At 58.5% G+C, this 23943-nt stretch overlaps 1 protein-coding gene across 1 annotated transcript in view; it reads left to right on the forward strand.

Annotated features, from left to right (window-relative positions):
- The window catches only part of UROC1 (urocanate hydratase 1), a 31054-nt gene extending 7282 nt beyond the window's left edge, over positions 1–23772 (forward strand). The window contains exons 7-20 of the mRNA XM_055413403.2: positions 593–659; positions 741–884; positions 1565–1653; positions 3223–3285; positions 3543–3722; positions 4529–4626; positions 4798–4870; positions 5967–6088; positions 9093–9163; positions 10291–10389; positions 11488–11587; positions 14203–14284; positions 18037–18136; positions 18825–23772. Of these exons, the coding sequence (XP_055269378.1) occupies positions 593–659; positions 741–884; positions 1565–1653; positions 3223–3285; positions 3543–3722; positions 4529–4626; positions 4798–4870; positions 5967–6088; positions 9093–9163; positions 10291–10389; positions 11488–11587; positions 14203–14284; positions 18037–18136; positions 18825–18962 (1426 nt within the window). The 3' untranslated portion in view covers positions 18963–23772. The remainder of the gene's footprint in view (positions 1–592; positions 660–740; positions 885–1564; positions 1654–3222; positions 3286–3542; positions 3723–4528; positions 4627–4797; positions 4871–5966; positions 6089–9092; positions 9164–10290; positions 10390–11487; positions 11588–14202; positions 14285–18036; positions 18137–18824) is intronic.
- Positions 23773–23943: the final 171 nt, after the last annotated feature.

The following is a 23943-nucleotide window of genomic DNA, read 5'->3' on the forward strand; positions in this document are numbered from 1 at the left end:
TCCCGGGAGCCTTGTTCTGTGGCCCGCCGAGCCGCCCACTGACCGGGAGGGAGAGGGCCTCCTGCAGCCAGCAATAGAGCTCACCGCGTGCTGACGTGGGAGAGGTCCCTGCCAGCCTGGTCGTCAGAATGGGGCCCTTTATGTAAATGACAGCGACCCTGAGCACCATGCCCCGACTCTGCCAGTAACTGGGGGACTGGCCTTTCCTTCAGGCTTCGGTTTTGATTAACTAATGAACTCATCTTTGGCTGTGCGAGTGTGTTGCTGCGCGTGGGCTTCCTCCAGTTACCACGAGCAGGGATTGCTCGTTGGGGTGTCTCCGGGATATGTGGGCCTGGGTGGTGGCTTCAGGAGTTGTGGTGTGTGGGCTTACCTGCCCTGAGGCACGCGGGATCCTTCCAGACCTGGGATCAGACCCACGCCCCTGCCTTGGCAGGTGGACTCCCAACCGCTGGACAGGGAAGTGCCTCCTTTTGTTGTTTAAGGAGAATGCGCGATGCATGTGGGGGTGACAGAGCGCCTTAGACCCTGGGGAGTGGGGCCAGGAGACGCCACTCCCAGCACCCACTCATGTCCCTGAATATGCGGGCAGGTATGGCCAGATGACGGCGGGCAGTTACTGCTACATTGGCCCCCAGGGCATCGTCCACGGCACGGTGGTGAGCAGCGGGCTGCGGGGCCGTGGGGCTGCGGTGGGGGTGAGCGAGCGTGGGTGGTGACTGCTCCTCCTCCCCCTGCAGCTCACTGTGCTGAACGCGGGGCGGCGCTACCTGGGGCTCCAGGACCTGGCGGGCAAGGTCTTCGTCACCTCCGGGCTGGGCGGCATGAGTGGGGCTCAGGCCAAAGCTGCCGTCATTGTGGGGTGCATCGGGGTGATCGCAGAGGTGAGCCTGCGGGAGCAGCCCCCCACCCCCTCGAGAGCCCCCTGCCGCCCTTGCCCTCCCTGCTCTTGCCTCTGCCCTCCCAAATCCTCCCATCCCAGCGTGGGTCCCCACGGCGGCAGACACCCCTGCCTTCTGAGTGCCCATCACTGCCAGGCCTGGAGCCACGCTCCCAGGACCCACACTCCCAGGACCCGGTCTCCCTTGCCTTGGGGCCCTGGGGTCCAGCCGGGAGACAGTAAACCTGTGAATAAGTGAGCAGAGACCCCCCCGATTTGAACAGAGCTGTCGGGTTAGGGGGAAGAGTGGACGAATGCCAACATCTCTAGGGTCTCTTGAGCTTCCCTGCTGGATACAAAGTGGCTTCCCCAGCTCCAGCACCTCGTCTGTATTCAAGGCAGACAGAAGGGGAAATGCCAAAAATGGCTGACTCTTGCGGAAAAACAATGCCTTAGAAACTCGTTTTACCACATTGGTCAGTTCGGGCTCACATGGATGTTGTCATCTACAAGGGTGGAGAGAAGGCGTGAGAGGGCAGATGGGATTAGCTGGGAGCAGAGCGTCTCCCCGAGTGAAATCAGGGTTTGTGGACGTGAAGGCAGGAGGCAGCTGACAACAGCTCGTAGGGTCTGCCCCACCCGCTCAGGAAGGGGGTGATCTTCACCCCTGCCCCATGGTCCCAGGTGGATGGCGCAGCCCTCATGAAACGCCACAGGCAAGGCTGGCTGATGGAAGTGACTGATAGCTTGGACCGCTGCATCGAAAGACTCAGGTGTGAAGCCTGGCGCGGGGGAAGAGTGGGCTGGGAACCCTTGATTTCTGCTTCTCACAGGTGGCTCCTGGGGGTGTGGAGTGGCCCGGGTGCGTCCGCGCTGCCCGCTCACGCAGTCTCTCAGACATCTGTCGTCCTGCAGGGGACCCCTCCGCTGAGCCACGGTTTGGCAAAGACCGTGTCTTGCGTTTCTCCCTTCTGTGCCTTGGTGCCCAGCCCAGAGCCTGGCACATGGGAGGTGCTGCTCGGAGCTGCTGAACCTCCACAGGATCCGTCCAGACCCACAGCTCCTCCCCAGGGGGGCCAAGGCTGGTGTGGGGTCCCGGGACCCTTCCCAGCTGCATGCCGTCTGCTGAGATTTCTCGATGGGGACAGGCAGGGCCACCAGGAGGCCGCTCCTCAGATGCTGGCTTTGAAGTATTCTCTCAACTGACTACTCTGCAGAGCTGAGCACCTCCTGTGTGGGGAGTTCACCTCGGCACAGAGGGCTTTACCTGCTGTGATTAGACCTGCCCAGGAGCGCAAGGGAACTTAGGTGACACTGTCCATAGACACACAGAGTTTAAGAAATACTCCCATTACTGAGACTGGAGACTCTTGACACAGATCTTTGAAAACTTGCTGAAAACCCTGCATTAATTACTGGAAAAATTATAAACTCCTCGTGTGGCAGGGAGGGTCTTAACTTGATCTAACTCTGACCCTGTGGGCGCATCTGGAACACAGGTGCATACGCACACACTTGCCCACACACACACTTGCATGCTCATGGGCACACACACGTGCACACTCGCACACATGCACACTCGCACACACACACAAACGCACACACACTTGTATGCTCATGGGCACACACACTTGCACACACGCACACTTGCACACATGCGCACACACTTGCACACGCACACACTCACACACCTACACATGCATGCACACAGTTGCACACACGCACACACTTGTACATGCATGCACAGGCACACATGCGCACACACGCACACACTTGCATGCTCATGGGCACGCACACGCTCACACACGTCCAACCACTGTGACGTTTCTGTCATCTCTGAATCTTTGTCAGTCACACAAAGGTTGGGCACTTAACTCCCACAGTCACACACAGAAACATACACACAAGTCCAAATCAGAGTAACAAACGCTTCCACAGCCGCTTTCGTGTATTCAGGTCTCCTGTTCCCCCAGACATGCTGTAGTTTTTCCAAGTCAGGGTTAGAATCATCTTTCGAACCATCTGCAACTTGAGGATCACCTTGAGCGACTTCTACCAAGATCCCTGTTACAGCCCTAGAAGCAAGGGCCCTAATGCTCTGGATGGAACTCTAGGCCTCACGGGGGGCCGGGGCTGCCCCTTTGTCGGCCAGTCTTCAGTGAGGCCCCCCGGTCCGCTGTGCCCCTCGGCCAGGGGCCTCGTAGGTCCCCGGCCCTTACACTCACGCGGTGCTGTGGGCGCCTTCCGGGCCTCTGCGTGCTCACCGGCTGGGACCGGGGTGCGGGGTGCTGGGGTGTTGCCCTGGGCAGGTGTGACAGGGCCGCCTGTCCTGCCCCTTGCAGGGAAGCAAGGAAGAGGAAGGAGGTGCTCAGCCTTGGTTACCATGGCAACGTGGTGGACCTCTGGTGAGTGGGGAGCTGCCGCCTTGAGGACCCCCGGTGAGCCCTCGGCTGCGGCCCCGATGCCGGTCTGGGGCTCCTGGCTGTCATGGCCCTGATCCTGGCACCGCTCGCGGCAGACACCCCCACCGCCGCCAGGGGGTGCAGGAGGAGCCCCATGCCTGGCCACGGGGACTGTGGGCTGGGAACACCACGTGCCCGCCTGGCTGGACCCTGAGCTCGGGTGCTGGCAGTACCTGCCCTGACCGGCCGTCTCCCCGCAGGGAGCGCCTGGTCCATGAACTGGACACAACGGGGGAACTTCTAGTGGACCTGGGGTCTGACCAGACGTCCTGCCACAATCCGTTCAACGGTGGCTACTACCCTGTGCAGCTGGGCTTCGCAGAGGCCCAGAGCCTCATGGCCTCTGACCCCACTGCCTTCAAAGGCCTGGTCCAGGAGAGGTGATGTGGGCCCGGGGCTGCCTATGCGAGGGGGGCGCGCACATGGCCTGCTGGGGCTTTGGATGGGGTGGCTCTGCCCTCCGCCTGCTTCTCCCACAGCCAGCTGTGTGGCCTGTGCCAGACCCTCAAGCTCCCTGCTCCTCTGTCCCCGCCTCTGTCAGACAGGGTCATGAGTGTGCTGTTCCGAGGGGATGTTGGGGACAACCTGGGGTGACATTTGCAAAACACTGGGGGCAGCTTCCAGCTGCGTGCTGAGTAGATGCTGGTAGAGGGCAGCCCGAGGCGCTTCCAGAAGAGGTCATTGCTTGTTTAGCATGGAGCCTGGGCCCTGCGCCTGGCTGGCTGGGACCTGCAGGCACTAGCTGAGTGTGGAACCCCAGGGGTGGGGGGCTTCCCAGTGGGAGGTGCTGGAGGTGGAGCAGGCAGGGCGGGGTCAGCAGGGGAGGAGTCGGGTGGGGTCAGGAGGGGTGGAGTCAGGAGGGGAGGAGTCAGAGTCAGGATGGGAGGAGTCAGGATGGGAGGAGTCAGAAGGGGAGGAGTCCGATGGGGTGGAGTCAGGGGGGAGGAGTCAGAGTCAGAAGGGGAGGAGTCAGAGGAGGAGTCCGATGGGGTGGAGTCAGGAGGGGAGGAGTCAGAGTCAGGATGGGAGGAGTCAGGAGGAGGAGTCAGAGGAGGAGTCTGATGGGGTGGAGTCCGGCGGCGGGAAGGAGTCCCATGGGTAGGAGTCCGCAGCAAGCAGAGTCCGATGGGGCGGCATCGGCAGGCAGTGGCGCCTGCGCTGGCGCTGACTGCTGACTCCTTTGCAGCCTGCGGAGGCACGTGTCAGCCATCAACAGGCTGGCCCGGGAGCACTTCTTCTTTTGGGACTATGGCAACGCCTTCCTCCTGGAGGCCCAGAGAGCCGGTGAGAGGCAGGAGGGGCCCGGGCACACTCGCCTTGCCGCCGTCCTGGCCGGCCCGTCAGTGCAGCCAGCAGGATGGGCCCTGGCATGCCTTCCGGGGGGTGGCCCTGCCAAGCCTCCACGTCGCCGGGCCTCGGTCTCTCCCGGTGATTCTGGCCTGTCTGTGCGCTCAGGGGCCGCCGTGGGGAAGCCGGGGGGCAACAGGACAGAGTTCCGCTACCCCTCCTACGTCCAGCACATCATGGGGTGAGTGGGGACGCTCCCGCGTCTGTCCCTAGATGCGCAGGGCCGCAGGTCTGCTCACACTGCCCGGGCCGCCTTCTGAGACCTGTGCTTGGTCCCAGGTGGCCATGGCCTGGGTCATGGGGTTTCCACCGCAACAGGCAGGGGGAGAGGAGCTGAAAACCTGAGCGTGTGCAGGGCCTCAGGGAGAGGACGGGGGTGAGGGCCGTGCCTGAGCTCACCTCCGGAGAACACCCAAACCTCCGGGTGCTCAGGGCTGACGCCCCCCAGGTCCTGGACGCTGTGGCCGAGGAGCTGTGCATCCCCCAGGCGTGCCCCAGCCCTGAGCGGGTGGCTGAGGGCCCGATCCCTGCAGCCCTTGTGCCTTCCTGGCCACCGGGGGCCTGAACTCGCGGGGACAGGGCAGCTGCTGCAGGGAGAGGACAGGGTGGAGCCCAGGCTGGGGCAGCCAGGTGGGGCAGGAAGCCCCCGGGTCTGCAGCAGAGGGGACCCCGGCGGGGGCGGTGGGGGGGTGAGAGAGGCCAGCACCCTCCTAAGGTTCATTGTGGGAGGGGAGAGGGCCAGAGTGGGGCCACGACCACAGGCCTGGGGGGGGTGGTTTCCCCAGGGGTCAACAGGAAGGGAGCCCAGCAGAGGCTGGGTGGGTGCGAAGCCTAGGGAAGGCCTGTGCCGCTCTGCCTGGAGCCCCCTCGAAGGTCGGCTCACAGCAAACGGGGCCGAGTTTCTGTTCATTGTGCATTCCCACGTGCACTGCCTGGTTTTCTGGTTGTCTCTAACCACGATTTAGGGAAGTTCTGCTTGTCTGTGTCCCAGCTCCCTGCTCCTGCAGCCAGAGAAGCTGCAGCTCTGGGAGGGACGCTGTGGTGATGGAGGGGCGGGCAGGGTGGGGACGGCTGCAGGTGCTGGTTGAGAGGCTTCCGGCAACCTTGCCGGTCGCCGATGCTCCGACTCACGATGCAGGCCGCTGCACACACACCCACTTCGTGCACAGCCTTCACCCCATCAGTTCTGGAGCATCAGCGGCCTCCCTGACCTTGGACCATGCCGACCCCAGCCCCAGCCCAGCCAGCCCCAGGTGACGAGCCATCTGCCTTTGCAGGGACATCTTCTCCCAAGGCTTTGGGCCTTTCCGCTGGGTGTGCACCTCGGGGGACCCCCAGGACCTGGCGATCACAGATCAGCTGGCCACGTCTGCGTTGGAGGAGATTGTTGCTGCTGGAGGTGAGGCTGCCGGTTGGAGATGCTGATGTGTGGGTGCCCCACCCCCGGCTGGCAGTGCTGGGAGCCTGAACCCTGGGTCCCCCACCTGGCACCGCGGGCCCAGGGCACGTTCTCAGGGGTTGCCTGTCGACGGTGCTCGGGCTCCTGTAGCCGGCCCGGTGCTGCCCCCTCCACGTGTCCAGGCCGCTCTGCTGTCTCCACGTCAGAGCTGCCCCAGGCCGTCTGTGGCCGCAGCGTGGCTCTGCCCCTCCCTGGGTGGCCCCGGCCCAGCTGCAGACCCTCCTTGTGTAGTGGACGGGGCAAGAGAACGCAGTTACTTTATGGCACCTCCCCAGCCCCCTGCCTGTCACAGCTCCTGCCCTGTTGCTCTGCGGCTTCTCCCTGGGCCCAGGTAGCCTTCTCTGGGGGTGGTGGGTCAGCCTTTGCAGCTTGTTGTAAATCCTCCAGGATTCTGGGTTGAGTGGGCTGAGTGCCAGGGGCTTAGGGTCAGGGGACCCAGGAGGAGAGCCTGATGGGAGAAGCCACCTTGTGGACGGGGGCACCTTGTGGGCGGAGTCACCCCTACTGGCTCACGAGGAAGCTGAGGCCGTTCAGTTCAGTTCAGTTCAGTTCAGTTGCTGAGTCGCGTCCAACTCTTTGTGACCCCATGGACTGCGGCACGCCAGGCCTCGCTGTCCATCACCAACTCCCAGAGCTTGCTTAAACTCATGCCCATCGAGTCAGTGATGCCATCCAACCAGCTCATCCTCCTTCGTCCCCTTCTCCTCCCACCTTCAATCTTTCCCAGCATCAGGGTCTTTTCCAATGAGTCAGTTCTTCGCATCAGGTAGCCCAAGGATTGGAGTTTCAGCTTCAGCATCAGTCCTTCCAATGACTATTCAGGACTGATTTCCTTTAGGATAGACTGTTTGGATCTCCTTGCAGTCCAAGGGACTCTCAAGAGTCTTCTCCAACAGCACAGTTCAAAAGCATCAATTCTTCAGCGCTCAGCTTTCTTTATGGTCCAACTCTCACATCCATACATGACTACTGGGAAAATCATAGCTTTGACTAGATGGACCTTTGTTGGCAAAGTAAGGTCTCTGCTTCTTAATATGCTGTCTAGGTTGGTCATAGCTTTTCTTTCAAGGAGCAAGTGTCTTTTAATTTCTTGGCTGCAGTCACCATCTGCAGTGATTTTGGAGCCCCCCAAAATAAAGTCTGCCACTGTTTCCGCTGTTTTCCCATCTATTTGCCGTCAAGTGATAAAACTGGATGCTGTGATCTTAGTTTTCTGAATGTTGAGTTTTAAGTCAACTTTTTCACTCTTCTCTTTCACTTTCATCAAGAGGCTCTTTAGTTCTTCGCTTTCTGCCATAAGGGTGGTGTCATCTGCATGTCTGAGGTTACTGATGTTTCTCCCGGCAATCTTGATTCCAGCCTGTGCTTCCTCCAGCCCAGCGTTCTCGTGACGCACTCTGCATGTGAGATAAATAAGCAGGGTGACAATATACAGCGTTGGTGCACTCCTTGCCCAATTCTGAACCAGTCTTTTGTTCCATGTCCAGTTCTAACTGTTGCGTCTTGACCTGCATACAGGTTTCTCAGGAGGCAGGTAACGTGGTCTGATTCCCATCTCTTGAAGAATGTTCCACAGTTTGTTGTGATCCACACAGTCTAAGGCTTTGACATAGTCAATAAAGCAGAAGTAGATGTTTTTCTTTCTGGAACTCTCTTGCTTTATTGATGATACAACAGATGTTAGCAATTTGATCTCTGGTTTCTCTGGCTTTTCTAAATCCAGCTTGAATATCTGGAAGTTCATGGTTCACATACCATTGAAGCCTGGCTTGGAGAATTTTGATCATTACTTTGCTAGCATGTGAGATGAGTGCAATTGTGCGATAGTTTGAGCATTCTTCGGCATTGCCTTTCTTTGGGATTGGAATGAAAACTGACCTCTTCCAGTCCTGTGGCCACTGCTGAGTTTTCCAAATTTGCTGGCATATTGAGTGCAGCACTTCCACAGAATCATCTTTTAGGATTTGAAATAGCTCAACTGTAATTCCATCACTACCAATAGCTTTGTTCACAGTGATGCTTCCTAAGGCCTACTTGACTTCGCATTCCAGGATGTCTGGCTCTAGGTGAGTGATCACACCATTGTGATCTGGGCGGAGCCTCCTCCAGCTTCTGAATGTTGGTGCAGCTGCAGACCCTCAACCTGCTGGGGGACTGCTGGTATTCCCACCGTAACCACCCTCCAGGGGTGATTTCAAGCAAGTGAGGCTCCACGTGGAGCAGGAGCAGGGTGTCCACCAGCCAGAAAGCCTCGGGGCACAGCTCCTACTACCGGGCAGGGATGTCACTAAGTGGTGTGGGATCATTACTTTCATGATTAATACACTGTTTTCAGTTTATTTGACTGAAACTTCACAGACATCTGTAAACCACAGGCTCACAGAATTGCTGTAGATTTAGCAGTCTGTTCCCAGGAGCACCTTGGCGGACCCCCCTCTCCAGCCCTCCTCTCTTAACTGCCTGCCTGTCCTACCTCGAGAGGCCCAGCATCTGTCAGCCTCAGAGCCTCTGTACTCGCTGCCCCCTCTGCAAAGTACTGTTCCCTCAATTCCATGTAGCTGGCTCCTCTTGAGCATTTAGGACGTGCCTTGAGTGTCATCTCCCCAGAGAGGCGTCTGGTCCCCCTGACCCCCCACCCCAGTCTCAACTGCACTTGTTTCCTTCTCAGCCCGCAGTAGTCTTGGCTCTGGTGCCTGGCACACAGTGAATGCTTCTTATATATTTGCTGTGGGTTGAGCCCTGACTCGCCCGATTGCTGGCATTGCCATTGCCAGAAGTTGGATGGACTGGTGGGGAGCTGGGGATGGGGGCACCCCGACTCAGCTTGGGGTCCAGTGGTGGGTGCAGACGGGTGCCTCAGCCCAGCGGCCCTGCAGCGGGAGTGTGCACCCCAACCGTGGCGCAGGGGCTCTGGTACCAGTGATACCCCCTCCCCTGCCTGCAGTGACCCAGGCCGTGAAGCTCCAGTACGTGGACAACATCCGCTGGATCCGGGAGGCTGCCAAGCACCAGCTGGTGAGGGCTCCAGCTGCGGGGTGGGGGGGGAGTGGTGTGGACCTTGCCCCAGGTGAGATGCTGCTCACCACCTGGACAGCATGGGGAGTCCCTGCTGGCCACCTCGCCCAGGGGCCACTGTACAGAGAAGCCCAGGGCCTTTCAGAAGGTGGCCTGGACTCTGGGGCGGCAACCTGGCTCAGGCAGGTCCTTCCTCCCAGCATTGCCCGGCAGGGCCCTGGAGCTAGGCCTCCTGACTTCTCAGTTGTGTGACCTGGGGTGAGTGGCTTGGCCTCTCTGGACCTCCCCTCCCGTCTGCACAGTGGAGATACTGGAGGTGGTAGGCCCCTGGCTGTGGTGCGGGGCTTGGAGCAGGACCTCTGCGGGGCCAGGGCAGGGCAGATGGGTGTTTCTGTGCCTGTGAGCGTGACCACAGAGCAGATGACCCGGGGAGTTGGGGTGGGGGGTGGGGGCGGTGTAGCAGAAGGGTGTCTCTGAGGAGCTGACTTGCAAGTTCAGGCCTAAGTGGGGCTGAGTCGGGGGTGGGGGTGGGGTGGTGGTGGTGACAGTTGGGAAGCAGAGGGACCCGCCAGTGCACAGGCCTGGGGAGGCAGCCGGCCAGATGCGCCCAGACCAAACAAGGGACGGGCGTTTGGTTCTGATGGCTGGATGCTGCCACGTCTGCACCAGTGTGTCCTTGGCCTGAGGTTCAGCCGCGTCTGCCCCCAGCAGTGGCCCCCGCCCTGGGCTTCCCAGTCCAACCCCGTCCACTCAGACCGCCGCCGCCGCCTGTACCAGTGGTTGCACGTGTGTTTCTCCACGGAACCCCTCATGCCAGCCTTCCAGTGCTTAAGCTGCCCACCGCGATCGCCGCTGGACTCGAAGACCTGGGCCTGGGGAGGGCGGGGCGGGAGGTGGAGATGGGCGCGGGGCCTGACGGAGACGCACCGTAAGTCACCTCCCAGGAGAGGGCCGGTCAGCCTGGAGCCTCTGGGGCTAGCCCTGCGGTGACCGGTCAGGAGGGCCATCTGCACTAGACACCCCCAGACTGCACTAGACACACGGGCCGGGCATGGGTCTGGACTCCAGCGACTGCCGTCCAGCGGCTGGGGGGGCGTGTCTCCTGAGCATCACCCTTCTCACCACAGGTGGTGGGCTCCCAGGCCAGGATCCTGTACTCGGACCAGAAAGGCCGTGTGGCCATCGCCGTGGCCTTCAACCAAGCCATCGCCCGCGGGGAGCTCAAGGTGGGCGCCCCGCCAGGCCAGCCCTCAAGCCCGGGCTCTGCTGTGGGCCCTGCCGTGAGACTCTTGGCAGACAGGGGCCATCTCTGAGCCTTATAACCTCAAAGCGTGGCTTCCCCTCCAGTGTTTCAGGCTGTCTTTGTTGAACTGTCCCTTTCACATCACTGCAAGCGGACCCGCGTCTGCCTCCCCAGCGGTCAGCTCCGCCCACCTCGCTCGGCGCATGCGCACACGGCGCCGCTTCCTCCCCCACCCCCTCCGCCCCTCCCTCCGGTCAGCCTCGCCCACCTCGCTCGGGCACATGCGCACATGGCGCCTCTTCGCCATCTCCTTCCTCCCGCCTCTTTCCGGCCAGCCCCGCCCGCCTCGCTCGGCGCATGCGCACACGGCTCCTCTTCTCCCTCCCCCGTCCGCCCCTCCTTCCGGTCAGCCCCGCCCGCCTCGCTCGGCGCATGCGCACACGGCGCCTCTTCATCCCCACCCCTTCCTCTCCGCCCCTCCTTCCTGAGCGCCCCCCGCCCCAGGTGCAAGCCTTGCTCAACGCGGGGCTCCGGGCGGAGCACAGGGCAGACAGGGTTCACCCCGATGCAGGTGGAGGGACACTGTGGATGCGCGGGCGAGGCCATCAGTGCACGGGCTCTGAGCGTGCGGCGCTCCGCGGGTAAAGTGAGCGAGGAGCGCGCGTGGGGTCAGGACTGGGCTCCGTGCTGCAGGCGGAGCCGAGAGTGTCCCCGGGGCCACTGGGCTGGGGGGCCCGTGCAGAGCGGGGTCAGGCCCGGCCTGTGGAAGCGCAGGGAAGCTCCTGCGACCTCCGGTGAGAGCCGAAGCCCTGCCTGTTCCTGCAGCCCTGAGATGGCTCCGTGAAGTGGGCGTGGTGACTGTGGACAGGGTAGCGGCGGCTCAGAGCCAGCACCTGGGGGCGGACAGGAGGGGCATCTCTGGGCGGTCGTGGGGGGCGTTGGAAACCCCTTGCGCCCTCCTGCGGAGGGTCGGCTTCCCAGGGTAGTCCAAAGGGCGTCTGGCGTGGCCTGACCCTTGAACTCTGCCCCGGGCCAGGCAGTGGACACCGCCGCTGACCTTTCGCGCCCTTCCACACCGCAGGCGCCGGTGGTCCTGAGCCGAGACCACCATGACGTAAGTGGCACCGACAGCCCCTTTCGGGAGACCTCCAACATTTACGACGGCTCTGCCTTCTGTGCAGGTGAGGGGGACAGCGCGTCCAAGCTGTGTTTCTGTTGGATTTGGGTTTTATGTAAAAATCAAGCGGTCCATTAAGTGTCACGGTGCTGTGGAAAAGGTGCTGGCTTCTCAGGGGGCAAGGCCCAGGGTGAGGAGCCCACGATGGAGGCGACTCTGGGACACGGGACACGGTGGTAAACGTGAGCAGGAGCCAGTGGACCTGGCCGGTGGATGCCCGAGACCTGGGCGCACCCCATCACGTGCCAGGTGGTCTTCAGAAGGTCCTCAGGGCCCTCCTCTGTGACACGGAGCCAACAGCGGGTCCTTCTTTGTTGTGAAGGATGCACTGAGTTTGTATGTGGGAGTCACATCAGCTCCCCCAGCCTGGGTTCTGTGAGGGGCTGTTAACCATCACACAGGGCTTCTGCTTTCTGCTCCTGGGGGCCTTCTTGTCCCCAGCACCCGAGGCTCCTTCTGTCATGGATGGGATCCCCAGGGAAGGAGTGGACACCCAGAAACACCAATCCACATCACTTTGAGGAATAGGTCCATTTCATATAAGTTGTGAAATTGGTGGGTATAGAATCATATTCCTTATTATCTTTCTAATATCTGTGGGGTTCATGCTGTCTTTCCTGATGTTAGCTTTTTCTGTCTTCTTTCTCTTTCCTTGATCAGCCTGGCTAGACATTTTTCAATTTTATTGATCTTCTCAAATAAGTTTTTAGTTAGATTTTATTCTATTACTTTTTTGCTTTCAAATTGACTTATGTCTACTCTTATTTTTACTATGATCTTTTTCCTATTTACTATTTGGGTTTAATTTGCTCTTCTTTCTCCACTTTCATGAGGTTTTCTTTTCTAATAAAAATGTTTTAATGTTATGAATTTCCCTCTGAACGCTGCCTTAGCTGCATCTTACTGATTTTTTGCAAAATATATTTTTTTTTTCATTCAGTTCAGAACACATTTAAATTTCCTTTGATACATCCTCTTGGAACCATGGATTATTGTGAAGTATCTTTTTAAATATTCAAGTTTGGGGAGATTTTTCAATTATCTTTCTGTTACTGACTTCTGAGTTAATTCCATTATAGTCTGAGAGCTTTGTATTCATCCTGTTATTTTAAACTTGTGTTAAGGGTTGTATTGTGGCCTCGAAGGTGGTCCCTCTTGATGCCCCTGGGAAGAATGTGTATTCTGCTGCTACTCAGGGGCTTGTTGTTTTTTCTTTTTAAAAAAACATTTTAAGAGGTTTTTTGATGTGGGCCATCTTTATTGAATGGGTTACAACACTGCTTCTGTTTTATGTTCTGGTTTTTTGGCCGTGAGGCATGTGGGGTCTTAGCATCCCACCAGGGATTGCCCCTGCACCCCCTGCGCTGGAAGGTGACACATTTTAGCCACTCAACCACCAGAGAAGTTCCGGGGGCTTGTTCTCTACATTTCACCTAGGTGCAGTCGGTTAGTAACGCTCTTCCTGTGGTCGGGATCCTTGCTGACCTGTCCCCAGGTGAGCGAGAGTGAGCTGACACAGGTCCCGAAGCTGTGCTGGTCTGGTCCCTCCACAGCCCTCAGCCACTGTGCCGTGTGTGTTTCAAGGCTGTGTTGTCAGCTGTGCCCTTGTTTATGTGTATTGTCTCTTCTTGGAAAATTGACCTCTTTACCATCATGTGACGGCTCTCTTTATTTATCTTTATTTTAAAACATTTTTTGAGCGCCTCAGGCGACACATGGGATCCTAGTCCCCGGATGAGGGATCAAACCCCGGGCCCCCTGCGTTGGGAGCATAGAGTCTTAACTGCAGGACCACCAGAGACACCCCTCTTACCCTTGATGATCCTGCCGGCTCTCACATTCTCTGACATTAATGTACTTTACATTGGTATTCTTCGGCCAGTGTAACAACTGACCACAAACTTAGAGGCTGGAAGCAGCACGAGCATGTTCCCTGAAGTTCTGAAGGCCCAACGTCTGAAATCAGTTTCTCGAGGCCTGGGTCGAAGTGTGGGCAGGGCCCCGATGTCTCAGGAGGCAGCAGGGGTGGGCCTTTGCCAGGTTCTGGAGCTGTTCTGGTGCATCTCACAGTCCTGCGCTAGACGGAAGTCATTCCCAGGACCACCGCCTATTCTCTGTGGGGGCTTTGAGGAAGAGCCCACCAGGGGCCAAGCCCTTTGTCCCTGGCCCAGGGGCGTCGGTCTCAGGGCGGCTCCGACTCTTTCAGCAGGTCCTTGGACAAGAGTGAGGCTCGGATCCCTTCTCTCTGCGGGTGCCTGTCTCCCTGCAGAGTCCTGTCTAGTTACTTGCCCTGGGCCTCGCCCAAGTGCTGCCCAGAACAATCCGCAGCATGCAGCTGGTCCCCCGCCGTTGGCGTGCTTCTCTGAAGGGTGGGACTGATGCTGTTTGTCACCTGAGCAACGGTTCCTCCATCCAAGGTGCCTCTGGGGTGCTGCACCTGTGCCCGTGCTGGGCAGGTGGCGGTGGGCATCAGGCACTCGTTGGGCACTCCCGCTTCACTGGGCTCTGAGAACGCAGTGTCTGCGGTTCCTACAGTCACCCTCCCTGGTTCCTGTCTGACCCCCCGACCCGACCCAGGCTGGCCGCCTGTCCGGGGCTGACCGCGCTCTCTTTCTGCAGACATGGCCGTGCAGAACTTTGTGGGCGACGCTTTCCGTGGAGCCACCTGGATCGCCCTGCACAACGGCGGGGGTGTTGGCTGGTAAGAAGGTTCCCGAGGGCCAGTGGCACTAGTGGGGGCTCCCTGGATGTCTCGGGGGTTCCTCCCAGGTCCCGTGCCTGTCTCTCTGAACTCCCTCTGCTGAGGGCTCCTCAAGTGAACTGGATATGGGGGCCCTGCCCAGCCCGCACCTGTGCAGTCTCCTGCCTCTTGCGGGATGCTGTGAGTCATCTTTTCCTGTGTGGTTCTCTTGCTGCTGTGACAGATGTTCTCCAGGGAACCCTCAGAGTCATCCTGGCCCTGTCCTTTGACTGCACCAGGGCGGCTGGGCTGGGCGGCGGGAACGTAGATCTGGGCCCCCTGGCTCCTGGCCCCGCACTGCCCAGCCAGGCCTGTCTCCAGCCCAAGGCACGGGCCAGCTGGGTTTCTGGGAGGCTCCCTCCTGGGCCACAGACGAGTGTCCTCATGAGGTTGTCCCTAATTCTGCACCAGGTTTCCGCCCGTGGGCGTTTGCAGCACCGGGTGTCCTGCAGCTCAGCTCAGCCCAGGCCCCATGCTTTCAGCCTGGAGATGACACCACATCCCATGGCTGGGGGCTCAGTCCCTCAGGACCGGTCCCTCCGCCCCATTTCCTGACTCTGTCGCAGGTCTGCAGCATCACCTATGCTCCCCCTGCCCCCCCTAGCTGGAGACCACAGGTCCCCACGGCCCCCGCTCGGTTCCCATGCTTTGCTAGAGCGGCTCAGGGAAGGCAGGGATTTCTGAAAAACATTACAAGAGACGCCAAAGGGTGTGAATCAGTAGCCAGAGGAGGAGACACCTGTGGTGAGCACGCCAAGGACCGCCTGACCGTGGGGCCGGGCAGGGGCAGCCGCACGCGCCCGCGCTCTGGTTCCCCAGCCGGCCACGCTCCAGGCCCCTCCTTTGGGGCTTGCCTGCAGGATTCCTTCCATGGGTGTGACTGACTCCATCACTGGCCACGGGTGACTGGTTCCACCTCCAGCCCTTCCCCCTCTGCAATGGTCAGGGGCTGGGCCCCAGGTTCCAAGCACGGGTCACAGAGTGGCTCCTCCGGCAGCCAGCCCTGTCCCCTTGGGTGAATTCCCAAAGTCACCTCGTCAGCATGACGAAAGACACCTTCATCCTGCTCATCACAGGAAATTACCAGTGTTTAAGGAGCCCTTTGCTGGGAGTCGTGGACAAAGACCAGATGTTTATTTCTCATTATAAGCAACGATGTCCCATTCGCTGCTGAGAAAAACAAACAACTGGTGTCCATCCTAAAGGAGAGCAGTCCTGAATATTTATTGGAAGGACAGATGCTGAAGCTGAAACTCCAATATTTTGGCCACATGATGCAAAGAACTGACTCATCTGAAAAGATCCTGTTGCTGGGAAAGATTGAAGGCAGGAGGAGACGGGGACGACAGAGGATGAGATGGCTGGATGGCATCACCGACTCAGTGGACGTGAGTTTGAGTGAACTCTGGGAGTTGGTGATGGACAGGGAGGCCTGCCGTGCTGTGGTCCATGGGGTCACAAAGGGTCAGACACGACTGAGTGACTGAAGTGAACTGGTATTTATCACCAGTGGACACGTGGCAAGCGTTTGGATCTCCTCTCACCTAATCTCGGAGAAGAAACACACAGATGGGAAAACTGAGGCAGCACGTGGTTCAGGCTGCTCCTGCCAGGGTGCCCTGGGTGGGGGGCGGGTGTCGCCTGAGTGGCCCTCTGGACCCCTGGGCCCTTGCAGCAGCAGGGGCGCCGTGGCCCTGCACAGCAGGACCGCTCTCCAGACCAGCTGCCTCTGAAGTGACCTCCCGGCCCGTGTTGGCCAGAGCAGGCTTGGCTGTGCCTTTCAGAGCCCAGTCCTGCACACTGCAGCCTCCGGAGCGTCCCCGTGGGCCCTCTCGGCCTTGGGCCCTCTGAGGCTGGAATTCCAAGCTGTAGCCCAGTCAGGTGGCCCAAATGAATGGAAAATGTGACCGGAGTGCGTGGCCGGAGCAAACCAGGAAGGGAGGGGTTGGGCCCTGTTGCCGGGCCCTGGTCTTTCGGGGCTTGACTCGCTGAATGGGTTCTGGTGACGACGAGATGCCTCTGGTGGGGGCCGGAGCCAGTGGTGGAGCTGGATCTGGATTCAGATCTATTGTCCCCAGCCAGATTCCTGAAATCGGAGCCAGGGCGGCAGAAGGCAGGCGGGGCAGGACACGAGGGCCTTGGGGCACTGCTCGCCGTGGGGGCCCTCCACCAGGCTGCCCCCCAGGCTCTGACGGCGCGGCCCATGAGGCGCTGGCATTGAGGCCGTTAGCCATGGTGCCCTAGGGGGCTCCTTTGGGAAAGTGCCTCAGGTTCACTGCAGAATCCGTGCGTAATGTAATCCACCTGGTACTCCTGCAAACCTTCCGGGAAACACGAGGTGGGGGAACCACCACTCCTGCAGCCTTCCTTCCAGCTTACGCTGCGTCTCCTCCTCCCAAGTCACGGTTTCCCCTGATGTTTCTGGGTTTGCCCCAGGTTTCTCCACTGCATGTGGGCTCCCTGTCTCTGAGCCGATCCGTGTCAGCACCGGGTCCCCTGCAGGCCCTGTCCCGTCTGTTCTGACTGCGTGCTGGGGTCTGCCCCATGTCCTCTGCCCCCGTGGTCTCAGCCGGCGGCTGCCGTGTACATGGGGACCGTGGGCTGCAGAGCGGGAGATTCAGCAGTCAGGCTCTGTTCCATAGAAACAGTGGACCCCGGTCCCTCCGGGGAGAGTGTGCAGGTCCCTGTGGGCGGGACCAGCCCCCGGGCCCGTGTCTCTGAGGAACAGATGCACTGTCCGGGTTCGATCCCTGGGTCTGGAAGATCCCCTGGGGAAGGGCATGGCTACCCACTCCAGCATTCCTGCCTGGAGAATCCCATGGACAGAGGAGCCTGGCAGGCTGCAGTCCACGGGGTCTGGGACACGACTGAGGGACTTCTGGATACTGACGCTGTTTCCCCACCAGAGCACATCTTGAAGCCGGCTGTGTGTGGGCATCCCCAAGGGGCCTGTTAAGATGTGGATCCCGACGGCAGGTCTGGAGTCGGGGCGGGGGGTCCACGTGCCTGCCCAGCTGTGGGTGATGGTCCCATGGGGCCCCTGGGGGGTGGCAACCTGGATTCTGAGGTGACCTGTCCGCTCAAGTCTCACTGTCTCTCGGGGACAAACGGCTGCAACAGCTGCATGCTTCTCAGCCTGCTGACGGTGAAGACCTGTCACGGAGCCGCGGCTCCTGCAGGGCCCACGCCACGCATGGGGTCTCCCAGGACATTCAGCGTCACTTCCTCTCATCAGCTCGATGGCCCCGCCTCAGAGGGAGCTGCACCCAGAGCTTGGCTGCAGACGCTGACGGCTCGGCCATAGTTCCCGAGCGAGGGCTCCCGCTTGCATAGCCTCCCCAGCCCTGGCTGCTATCACACATCAGACCCGGGGCTGCGGGCTTAGTGGCCGAGAAGTTCCGACTCTGTTGTTCGGCCCTGAGTTGCTCGCTGTCTCCATGGCCTCATGGCTGAGTTCTGCCCGCTTTTCTGCTCATCTCACGGTGTCGAGTGTCTCCTTAGTATAGCCAGCACCGACCTTACGTGTGACCTCCCCGGGACCATTCTCTGGCCAGTGACTGCTCCACGACATGAGAGGGCTTCCCCTCTCTGGTCGTCCTCCTGGGCCCAGGGCTCCTCTGACCGGGTTTGCAGAGGCTGCCTGGAGCTGAGCACCTTTGCCCCCTGTCTGTCCGTGCCCGGGAGTGACCCCGAATCACTTTGGCTTCTTGCAGGGGCGAGGTGATCAACGGGGGCTTTGGCCTCGTGCTAGACGGGACTGAGGATGCTGAGCGGAAGGCCAGGAGGGTGCTCAGCTGGGACGTCGCCAACGGAGTGAGTGACCGCCAGCACCCCCCAAGGCTCTCCCCTGTGCAGACTGCAGACCCTCCTCCTTCTGGAAAGGTCTGCGGCCCTCCTGCCACTGCGGTGTCTCCCCCCAGCCACTGCCAGGGTGTCCCTCCACGGCAGACAGCTGCGTTTCACTCAGGCTGTTTCCTGTCCAGCCTGTGTCCACGGGGCCTGGGCACACTGCCTCTTTGTGCATCTGAGAGCACAGCTGCGTACACTCGTGTGTGTGTGTATGTCCTGACGTGTGTGTGTGTGTGGGTGGTGTGGGGCCCATCCCTGAGGGACCACATATCAGGGCCTGAAAGGGGAGGCATGACAGATGGGGGTCGGGGTGATGGGGGCGGGTTTACGGGATGTGGGTGAAATGGGGAGGGGGCTGGAGAGCCTAACTGCAAGGGTCCAGGGGTAGACCGGGAGGCCTAGGAGAGCCCGGGCGACTCCCGGGAGCCCTCTGCACCGGGGCTGGGCTTCCTCCTGGAGGCCGGGAGGCTGGAGGGAATGCAGGGGCGGGTGGGGTGCCAGGGCCATGTCGGGAGCCCTGACAACACAGACCAGATGGGAGGAAGGGAGCCGCTGGGGAGGACCTGAAGCAGACCGAGGTGTGCGCTGGGGGGGTGGAGACAGGTGGGCTGGGCAGGGCCTGGCACCGAGGACACGCCCCTCCCTCCCTCAGGTGGCCCGCCGCTGCTGGTCTGGGAGCCTCACGGCTTACGAGGTCATCTGCCAGACGATGCGGGAGGACAGCGGCATGGTGGTGACTCTGCCGCACGCCGTGGCAGACGAGCCTGTGCTCCAGGCCCTGCGGCCGTGAGGAGCCTGGGCGTCCCACGGTGCCCTGGCCCCGGGTCCCGCCCTCACCTCACATTGCCTGCCCCCTCTGCTGCTCGCCATGCTCCCCTGGGTCCAGAGCTTTGCACACGGGCGCGCGTGGATGCGTGCACACACACACAGGCATGCACACACACTCAAGCGTGCACACGCACACACACGCACACAAGCATGGACACGTGCGCACACAGCACGCCCTTTCCGTCTCCCCACCCCGGAGGCAGTGTCACTGCATCCCCATTTTACAGACCAGCCAGCGAGGCAGGGCCCTCTGCTCTCACCATGCGGCTCCCCTGGGGACCCGGGGGGCACTGAGGGTCTCGTTCACGCGGGGAGCTCAGGCCTGCCGTGAACGGGACTCCAGGGGCTGCTGCCCAGAAGACTGGCTGAGTGGGGCGCTAGCCAGCCCATGGGGCCGCCTGCAGTTCCTCCTCCCCCTGGGCGCAGGGTTCATGTGGACAGGTTCTTATCCAACATCCATCGCCCCCCAACCCCTGACTAACTGTCCACACCAGGGACCCACAACTTCAGCGCACCGACCAGCCTGGCCCTGACCATATTCCTTATACTTTGTCCTCCGTCTTAGCTCAGCCCCTGCTGGGCCCATGACAGACTTAAACTGAGAGAGACTTTGGGGATGGGTCTCCAAGGAACCCCCCAAAACTTGACACAGACACACACCCACTCATGTCTAGTCTCAGCCACGCAATATGGCTTGTCTCCTCCCCACTGGCCATTCTGCCTTTGCCTGAGCTCACAAAACCCCAGTGTTGTCTGGGTAGCAATATACACAGAATAAGTAGTTGATTTTCCAGCCTGCCTAGAATCAAGAATAACCACTGACCTGGTTCCAGCCCAGCAGACTGTGGAGGTCTGCTGGGTGGGTCTGCTGGGAAAGCTGTAATAAAAACGGACTGATGCGGCTATGTCACATTTTTCCTTTTGCCCCTTTCTGTCAGAATCTCAGGTGTGATGCCTGGAAGCACAGCAGCTCTGCTGTGACCATGAGGGCATCACTGAATGCATGGAGGCTTGTGGAAAGGCAGAGGGGCCTGGGCTCCTGGCAGCGCTGGGTGCTGCTGTGCCAGTCCTGGGTGCCTTCTCCTCTCCTTGGTCCTCACCTGCTCAAGCCATCCTTGCAGGCTTCTGTTGCACATGGCGAGCCTGGGGTCCAGATGTGAAGGAGGGCTCCACTCTCTCACCATGGGCTTTCCAGAGGGGTCCCCTATCCTGGAGTCTGGGGCCAGAGTCCTGGGGTTGAAGATTTTTTTGCCCCCCCGACCTTTAAAGTTTTTTGATTTTGTCACCAATTTTTAGAAATTGGGAAATTTCACTTAAAAACACAAACCCAGCTTTTGGGTTACTTGAAGTCAGGAGAGTAAGTAATACTTGTTGATACAAGTCTCCTTGAAGGTCAGCCTGTTGTGTGTATCTGCACAAACATCCCCTGTTTCTCGGGGGAAACAAATGTGTGTTCAGTTTGAAGACCAGGAGCTCCTGTCATCCTTTCTGCCCAGCACCCCGAGTCCTTCAGGAGGGCCAGGGCTTGGCCAGCCTCAGGGCAGGGTCTCAGGAGGCTTGTGGCCATGTTCGAGAACTCCAGACCTGGGCTCCCACCGAGCCACCAGTGAGCATGTCCCCCCTGCCCCCGTCTCTGCTGCCGGCAGGGAGAAGGGATGGCCGACACCACCACCAGGCCCAGGAGGGCGGCGGAGCAGCTGACCACAGGCTCAGTGGCTGTGGAGGTGCCAAATAGTGTGCCACCCCCACCAGCTCTGCAGTGACAGTCCCCAGCCACTGTGGCCACTGACCTTCAGCACACCCGCAGTGTTTGGGGCGAAGGTCAGGACGCGTCTCTCCATGCTCCGGGAGAACTGGTGCAGCAGGCCCTCGGTCAGATATTGCCAGAGAAGTTGTTTATGAACCCGGGTTCTGGCTCTTTACCACAGTTAGGAAAGCACTAAAAACCACTTGCTTAGATTCCACTCCCCACAACCTGCATCCACCTTCTGCCAGCCTTCTGTAAGAAAGCAGAGGAGCGTCATTCACTCAGCAATGTGTTCATCGAAACAATGAAGATAGGAACCAACTAGCCCTGGTGGGGGTGGGCCTGGCTGCCTTGAGAACTGCGGAAGCCTCAGGGCCCTCCCTGGTGGCCTCTGCTCCCTGGCACCTAGGACTGCCCGGGGACAGACTTTCTCGCCCCTCCCTGGTGGCCTCTGCTCTCTAGCGCCTAGGACTGCCCAGGGACAGACTTTCCCTGCTAGCCAGCCCAGGCCAGGGCAGAAGGGCTCCATGCTGTTGCCCTGGGCTTTCCGGAGGGGCCCCCTATCCTGGGTCTGGGGCCAGACTTGACTTGGGGTTGCACTTTATTTGCCCCCAACACCTTTAAAATTTGACTTTGTCTCCAATTTTTAGTTATTGGGAAATTCCACTTTAAAAAAAAATCCAGATTTTGAGTTACTTAAAAGTTGAGTTTAGGTGACAGCGTGCGCTCACCACTCCTGCTCAGTCATCACCTGGAGGCCCCTGGGGCCTCAGCTTGTTTTATCCAACTTGCCACAGTCCCCACCAGCCTTTGGGGCTAACCAGGGTGTGCGAGTGGTAAGGAAGCTGCCTGCCAGTGCAGGAGACAGAAGAGACATGTTTTCGATCCCTGGGTCAGGAAGGTCCCCTGGAAGAGGCGAAGGCAACCCACTCCAGTACGTTTGCTTGGAGAATTCCATGGACAGAGGGGCCTGACGGGCTGCAGTCCATGGGGTCGCAGAGTCGAACGTGACTTAGCGACTTAGCTCACACACACGCTACCAGTCTCCATGGTCCAGCAGGGGCAAGGCCAAGTGTGTTTTGTTTATTCCTGGACGAGAGCTGCCTATTTCTTACTGGTGGGCAGGCCACCTCATGCCCAGAGGGGTGAACTTTCAGTTTTCCACCCCGACCTCCAGGGAGGGGAGAGGGACTGCCAGTATTTCACTTGGACAGGACCCTCAACGTTTACCACGTTGTCCCATGTTGCAGCATTTCCTTCTTTTATAATGTTGAATAATCTGTTGAATCCATAGTCGCATTTTCTTGAGTTGGCCAAAAAGCCACCCGTTCTGGACATTTCATATGAGTGGAATCACACAATGTGTGCTTTTGGGGATCTGCCTTCTTTCCTTCGGTGTGTTTTCAGCATTCATCTGTGTTGTAGCATGTATCAGTACTTCATCCCTTTTTACGGCCAAATCATATTCCTTTGTATAGACAGACCATTTCTTGTTCACCCTGCGTCTGTTCATGAACACTTTCCTGTCTCCATTTTTTAAACTGTGGTTGTATGCTCCTGTGAACATTTCACATACAAGTTTTTGTCTGGATGGGTCTTCATTTGTCTCGGATGTATGCCTGGGAGTGGAATTTCAGGGTTACAAGGAAATTCTTCCCAGGTGGTGCTAGTGGTAAAGAACCCGCCTGCCAAAGCAGGAGATGTAAGAGACATGGGATCAAGTCCAGGGTCGGGAAGATCCCCTGAAGGAGCGCATGGCAACCACTCTAGTATTCTTGACTGGAGAATTTCATGGGCAGAGGAGCCTGGTGGGCTGCGGTCCATAGGGTTGCAAAGAGTTGGACACTCCTGAAGTGAGTTAGCACACAAGGAAATTCTGTCTTTAATTTTTTGAGGAACTGCCAACCATTTTTACACAGCGACAGTCTCACCAGAAATATAATGAGGGTTCCAATTTTTCCACACCCTCACCAACATTTGTTCTCTGTTTAAAAAATTTTAACTATCCTAGTAGGTGCGAAGTGGTATCTCACTGTGGTTCTGAGTTGAATTTCCCTGATGACTAATGAAATTGAGCTTCTTTTCATGGGTGTATTGGCTAGTTCTTATTTGGAAAAATGTTTATTAAGATTCTGTGTGTATTTTTAAATTGGGTTGTCTTTGTGATTGACTTACGAGTTTTTAAAAATGTGTTCTGGGTAGTAGATCCCCACCAGATACGCGATTTGCAAATTTCCTCCCATATTATGGGTTATCTTTTCACTTTTTTGTTCCTGTTCTTGACTCAAATTTTTTAACTTTCACAAAGCCCAGTTTGCTTCTTTGTGCTTTTGTTTTCACGTCTGAGAAGCCATTCCCTCATCCAAGGTCACAGAAATCTACAGTTATGTTTTCTTCTAGCCATTTGATAGTTACAGCTCTTAGGTTAGACCTGGGATCCACTTTGAGTTCCTTTTTGTGTCTGGTACCAGGCAGAGATCCAAACCCTCTCTGATGTGTGTGACTATTCAGTGATCCCAGCATTATTTTTTGAAAAGATGTTGCCTTTATTGAATGGTCTTGGAGCAATTTACTTTTGGCACAAACATAGATATATATGTAGGTTCAGTTCAGTCGCTCAGTCGTGTCCGACTCTTTGTGACCCCATGGACTGCAGCACTCCAGGCTTCCCTGTCCTTCACCAACTCCCAGAGCTTACTCAAATTCATGTCTATCGAGTCAGTGATGCCATCCAACCATCTCCTGCTCTGTCGTCCCCTTCTCCTCCAGCCTTCAATCTTTCCCAGCATCAGGGTCTTTTCCAACGAGTCCGTTCTTCGCATCAGGTGGCCAAAGTATTGGAGTTTCAGCTTCAACATCAGTCCTTCCAATGGATATTCAGGACTGATTTCCCTTAGGATGGACTGGTTGGATCTCCTTGCAGTCCAAGGGACTCTCAAGAGTCTTCTCCAGGACCACAGTTAAAAAGCACATGTAGGTGTGTTTCCTAGTCTTTTCAATACTGTTGATCATCTTTTGGGGGGGCTGCACCTTGGGGTTTGGGGGGATTAAGTTCCCTGACCAGCTGTGAAAACGGAGTTCTATTCGCGGGAACTCCCGAAGTCCCTTATTCTTAAGGTGCTTTTAATAACAAAGCGGTCACCAACGCATCGCACGTCGGCGGCGTCTCCAGTGCTGGCCTCGGGGCTCAGCTGTG

Source organism: Moschus berezovskii, chromosome 24 (assembly GCF_049115385.1).
Source record: "Moschus berezovskii isolate FMDL1 chromosome 24, NW_MosBer_1.0, whole genome shotgun sequence".
NCBI lineage: Eukaryota > Metazoa > Chordata > Mammalia > Artiodactyla > Moschidae > Moschus > Moschus berezovskii.